This window comes from Montipora foliosa, chromosome 6 (genome assembly GCF_036669935.1).
Source record: "Montipora foliosa isolate CH-2021 chromosome 6, ASM3666993v2, whole genome shotgun sequence".
NCBI classification, from domain to species: domain Eukaryota; kingdom Metazoa; phylum Cnidaria; class Anthozoa; order Scleractinia; family Acroporidae; genus Montipora; species Montipora foliosa.
This window is the reverse complement of record NC_090874.1, coordinates 58150164-58156083: the sequence shown is the minus strand read 5'-3', so window position 1 is coordinate 58156083 and position 5920 is coordinate 58150164. Positions and strand designations below refer to the sequence as shown.

Here is a 5920-nt window from a genome sequence, read left to right as displayed (position 1 = left end):
TGATAAATAAGCGATACAGCCCAAAGCACGAGGTATTCCACGCATGCGCAAGTATACTAAAACCACTGACCAACTGGCTGCAGTCGCTCCTAGTTGTTTACTTGGTTAAACTTCGTTTAACCTCATTAAAACTAGAAAAAAAAACAACTTCACTGTCACAATACAGCCCCTTTAAACATAGCATTTTTCCAGATGAAGACAATGAATAATGAATTATTGAGAATGAATTAATTTATTACTTACTCATGTTTGGTACCCCTGGAGAATCTTACTCTTGACACGTGTGTTCATAAAAACATTCATGCACACTAATTCAACCCATTGACCCCTGGGGCGAGACTTGATAGATTTTACTCTGCCTGATGCTAGATGGTTATACTCGTCAAAGGAGGGGGGAGGGGGGGGGGGGGTCAGGAGTCAGTAGGTTAAGAAAGGTGCCCTTTGCTGTTTTTGTACAAATGTTCTTTCTTTCCTGCAGAACTTCACTTCTCAGTTCCGTCCAAGGACTGACAGCTTCCATTACAAACATTTGCATGATGACATTGGTGCTGTTGGTCGACCTTTACTGCCACCTTTCAGTTCTCATCCCAAGTCCCTGACAAGTATGGGATCCTCTTATGGATCCACAGCCCAGGGTACAAGGAGCTCATCTGACAGGTATCCACCAATAGCGTAGAAGCCACAGCCAGCGTGCCATGTTTACGAGGTCATATCAGGCCATGATAAATGAGGGATCAGGAGTCGCAAATCATTGGAATGTACATTGTGATTGAATAGTTCTACTACCATTGCCAGTAGTTTATCACTGGTAGTTTTGGGGTACAATCTTGGTAAATTAAGGGGAACATGCCCCCTGCAAGAGCTCTTTTGCTTGCTCTTCTGAAAAGCTCTTGGAGAGATAGTGTGGCATTGCAGGGGAATGCCAAACAGCCATCAGAGACCCTGGTTTTATAAAATACCCCCAAAAGATTTTATTTACAATAATTAATTTTATACAAATTTTCATGTGATGCAAGTTATAAATTTATAAATATTATTTTCTAAGATATACTTGCCTTAGGTGTAAATTTTAGTGGAACAGGTTTTGTATGTAAATTTAATATTTAAAAATAATAATAATTATGATTAATATCATTCCTCTCAGGTGGTGTATAGTGTTAAGAAGCCTAAAATAATCATTCACCTAGGAGGTGTCTTTAATTTAATTGCTGTAAATTGCAAAACGAAGGAAGGCATTTGTAAAATATATAACCTGAATAAGGGAATAACATGACTTTTTTCAGGAATATTGTTTATTTGTGCCTGCGTAGTGTCATTTGCGGCCCAAAGCGCTCGGGCCGCAAATGACTTTACGCAGGCGCAAATAAACAATATTCCCGAAAAAAGTCATGTTATTATCATTATTATCAATAAACAAGGCCAAATGATATCAAGAATGCGAGTTTTAATAATACAAGCTAAGTGAATAACGAATTGAAAGTCACTTCAAATCATCATGCAAGTGTTGATTGAACAAGCTATTAAAGAATCAACTCAGTCCAGTGAACTTATTTAAAATTACCGAAAAAATGCGTAAAATCGTCTATAAATAATAGGCATATCACAAAGTTGAAGCAAGAACCAATCAGCTGTAGGGCTGATAATGCATTAGCAGCCCACTGTCAGTCTTTCGCGGCCCGCTGAGCGTGTGTTTTGAAGAGGCCAATTTTCTATTTGGCCATGTATATTGATAATAATGGTTGATATTGTCATCTGGGTAAAATATCCTGGAGGACATGTCATCTTTTCCAACGTGGCAAGCAAAGTCCTGTCATTGGGTACAGGTATTTAACAAAGCGTGAGCAAAGTGCAAAGTTAATTGTTGGGAAATGCTTTTGTCATTAACCCTTTGACGTCCAAACCGGCCTAAACCGGCCTAAAACGGCCAGCCTTAGTATTTTACTCTAACGCGAGACGTTTTTACTCATCAGTGGGGAACCCCTGGGAGTCAATGGGTTAATCACTCACTGAAAAACTAGGTCCCCATTAAGGTGGCTCAAACCAGTTTCAACACTTTGAAGAGACCTTAGAGGGATCGTAGCAGCAATGTTATGGTGCCATGTGAAACATCAATTATTGGTGAACAAGATGTGCCGGTAGTCATTTTTGTGATGTAAGTTACCATGGCAACAGGAAAGCCTTGCAAAAGAACATGAGATTTTACTGCCCCATCAGTAAAATACGGTTAATGGAACATGACCGCACTAAAAGGGGCTATTCATGTCGGGTTAGTTATCTTCGTGTTCTTTGTAGTCGGTCGTTCACGGTCATAAAATCAATGGTCTTTTTGTAAATAAGAGGAGGACATAAAGGCTTTGTTCCTAGATCTCAGATTATAACATACACCTGCATTGGCCAAATCTGTTAAGGCCTCATTCATAACTGTTAAAGAGCACGTGTAATGCCTACCTGCTACATAGTAGAACCTGTACAACTGGCTACTTTAATAGACAGAGTCAAGCTATAAAAGCCTCAGTTAGGTGTCCAAGGTTCACTTAGCAGTTTGTCTTCTATAGTAAACCAACTAGCTGTTTTTCATCATGGTTCGTTCTCGTCCTGCTCTAAACCTCAGTTGTTCCACAGCCAAAAAGGAGGACCTCTTAAAATTCTCGAGCGAAGTAATGCAGCTTCGTTTACAGGCTCAAGGGTGTAGGGTCAAGAAGGCAACCACTAGAACACCGTTCGCACGCGAGCAACCTCCGACAATCAGGTCCAAAGGGCCACAAACACGTCCGCACCCTGTCCACGAGCGAGACATAGAGGACAGTGTCCAGTCAAACGAAGACTCGTCCTCTTCTATCGGCGAGGTGTTCGACCATCCAGCAATGCCTGTGGAAAATCCCGAAGGATAAACTCCCTTAAGTCCAGCCCAACGCACTGCCATCGAGGAGATCATTGCGGAGATGGTTTCCAATGCTTTTGAAGCCTTCCGTACGCCTGAACGACGGAATCTTCACCGCAAGCGGTCCTACGCGCCCTCGTACTCCCAGAATGGCCTCTCCTTTGGGTCTGTCCTGGCCAGTTGACCGTAATGTGGAGGACAGAATCTTATGCTGTGAGACAGTACGTAGACCTTGCGTTGTTGTTACCCGAATCGCTTAATGAGACCCAGACTCCCGAACTTCAGCTAAGGTTGGACGATTCGACCCTAGGCCCCATGGGTTCCCCTGTTACTATGGTCAGGAACCGGAGACCCACCATCGACTCTTTCCAGAAATGGTTGAACGCCTATCTGGCATTCATACTGGTCCTAGTCGCTGCCTACCCTCGAAGAGCACTCAAGTTAATCAAATACCAGCAAATCATAAGTGGGGCCGTAACCAAGTTTAAGGGAAGGGTGTGGTATTTGTAAGAACTAACCACACGTCTGCCACCACTGTTTTGCCAGCAACCATGCTGCCACATCCTGCCCACGGCAACCTTCCAATAGCTCCAGCCCCTCTCGGTGTTCCTCCGCTAGTGAACGCAGCAAAAAATAAAGTGGACGAGTTCAGGAGTTTACACAAGCGGCGGGTTTCTAGACCTATTAGCATTGATAAGTTAGAGATAGAATTAGGTAATCATCCGAACCAAACTTTTGTATCTATTCTGCTAAGTATGCCCAGGGAAGGTGCGCACATAGGCCCCCGCTTCCCCTGGGTTTCCCCCAACCTGATCTGTGCTGTTCAGCATCCAGAGGTGGTTACCCTCAAATTGAACAAGGAAGTAAACGTTTTTACTCTTCAGGGCCTCTCCCTGCCTTACATTGTCAACCGGTAGGGATAGTTCCCAAGAAGCACTCCCCTGACTGGCGGGCTATTTACTATCTTTCATACCCCCAGGGAGATAGCATTAACAATCACATACCCAAGGATCAATTCTTTTGTCTTTCGTTCGGGTGGACGACACCATTAGTATAATCCAGTCTCTTGGTAAGGAGGCCTTCATGGCTAAGACCGACCTCAAGTCTGCCTTCCGTTTGATACCGGTCCACCCGATGATTGGAACTTGCTGGGTCTTTACTGGCAGTCCCGTTATTTTGTGGATATGTATCTGCCCTTTGGTTTGCGTAGTTTGCCTTTTCTTTTCAACCAACTGTTCGGTAGTATCGAATGGATTCTTAAGCACAATCACGGCCTTCAACATGTAATTCACATCTTAGACGATTTTTTTATCGCAGAACCCTCAAAAGTGCTGTGTCTTGAGAGTTTTAGCACATTACTCCGGTTTTCATGTCGCTCATTGCCCCTGTGGTAGCATCCAAAATTATAGGCTCTTTCCAATTCCTTGAGTTCATGGGCATTGCCTTTGTACATTGCTCACGTAACATCAACAGGAAAGCCTTGCCAAAAAAACCCAATATTTGGCTTTAGTTGCTCATAATTATCTGAAAAACGAATTCAGTGACCCCAATTTTTTATTGCACAAAAGTGATCAAAAGGCCAAGAGTGCCTGCAATCATTTAAGGTGGCTCTGAATACAGAATTGTTTTTAAACATAACTGAAAGTTTCAATCTGGCATGCTGATTACATTTCAGAAATTAAAAAATGGGGGTCACCAAGTTTGTTTTGGAGATATGAGCAGCTGAAGCCAAAATATGGGATGTTATTGCCGGGCTTTCCTATTGCCATGGTAACTTTTTATGTCACAAAAATGACCAAATATTTTTCAGCAATAATTGGTGTTTGATATGGTACCATAACGGGGGGTGGGGACATTGGGGTTTGTGGAAAACCAAAAGTCTATCAAGCAGAATTATCATATCAAATACCTTGGAATTGTTCTACAGTAGACTCCGATCTTAATTTCAAAGAGCATGTTCACCAGCTAAGCAAAAAAATTTCCAGAGGCATTGGGATCCTAGCAAAACTGCGTCCTTTTTTTTTCGCCGTCTATTCTGAAATATCTTTATCATTCTCTTGTTTACCCTTCCTTAATAATTTATATGATGCAACTATCTGGGGTAATACTAGTCTTATGAAACCACTTTACACCCAATAACTGGTTTACAGAAGAAGGCAGTTACATCTCCTATTTTTAAAGACTTGAATATTGTGAGTTTTCTTGATGTTATATATTATAGAGGATATTTCATGGCCGCACGGGGATACAAATTTTATCTTAGAGTGCTGAAAGTATCTCTCACAAGTGAGCTATACTTTCAGCAAGAGAAGATAAAATTCGTATCCCAAGTGGCCATGTACTGTTCTATTTATTACATAGATATTGATGAAATATCTAGATTTAAAACAACTTGTTTTACTCATTTTCCAAATGATGAAAAAGTAGTCACCAACCACTAAAACATGCATAAAAAATTATTTTGTTGTTGTTTTACAGTTGTTGTAATTTTGCTTTTATAGTTGTGCCTCCATTTTAATTGTAACTTGACTATAATTACTATGCCTCCTAGCTAGATTAGCTTTTTACTTATTTTCTAGGTGGCCTTATACTCTACATAAGTTGTAATAATTTTTGTTCTCTTCTCCTCTTTCATGAGTGGTATAAATAAACCTTGTTGTATAGTGCGGTATTTCGGAAAGAGAGAGTCTGAGGGTTATGACTTGGACTATACGTTCCATTCACAACAATATTGTTTTTCTGAAAATTACCCTCAAGTGATGTATGAACATTGAATTAACACAGCAAACAGCAAGGTAGGCAGGTAGTCTACCCTTAGCCTTATAATAATGCAATTCCCAGGTTTTCATACTTCTGACATCATGGTCTGACCATGCTGGTGTCTCTCCCTGAGCAAAGAAACAGCAATTACCACCTTTGTGCACCTACATGGCAGCCAGAAATCCACACGAACATCTGGAATTCATTTAGTGATGAAAGTGCTTACTTTTCGCTCAAGAGATAAAATACATGTGTATATGAACACATCTCCTAATGTAC

At 41.2% G+C, this 5920-nt stretch overlaps 1 protein-coding gene across 1 annotated transcript in view; it reads left to right on the top strand.

The window, feature by feature from the left end:
* LOC138007915 (uncharacterized) overlaps positions 1–1134 on the top strand; it is a 23113-nt gene extending 21979 nt beyond the window's left edge. Inside the window, exon 14 of the mRNA XM_068855040.1 lies at positions 479–1134. Coding sequence (XP_068711141.1) covers positions 479–676 — 198 coding nt within the window. The 3' untranslated portion in view covers positions 677–1134. The remainder of the gene's footprint in view (positions 1–478) is intronic.
* Positions 1135–5920: the final 4786 nt, after the last annotated feature.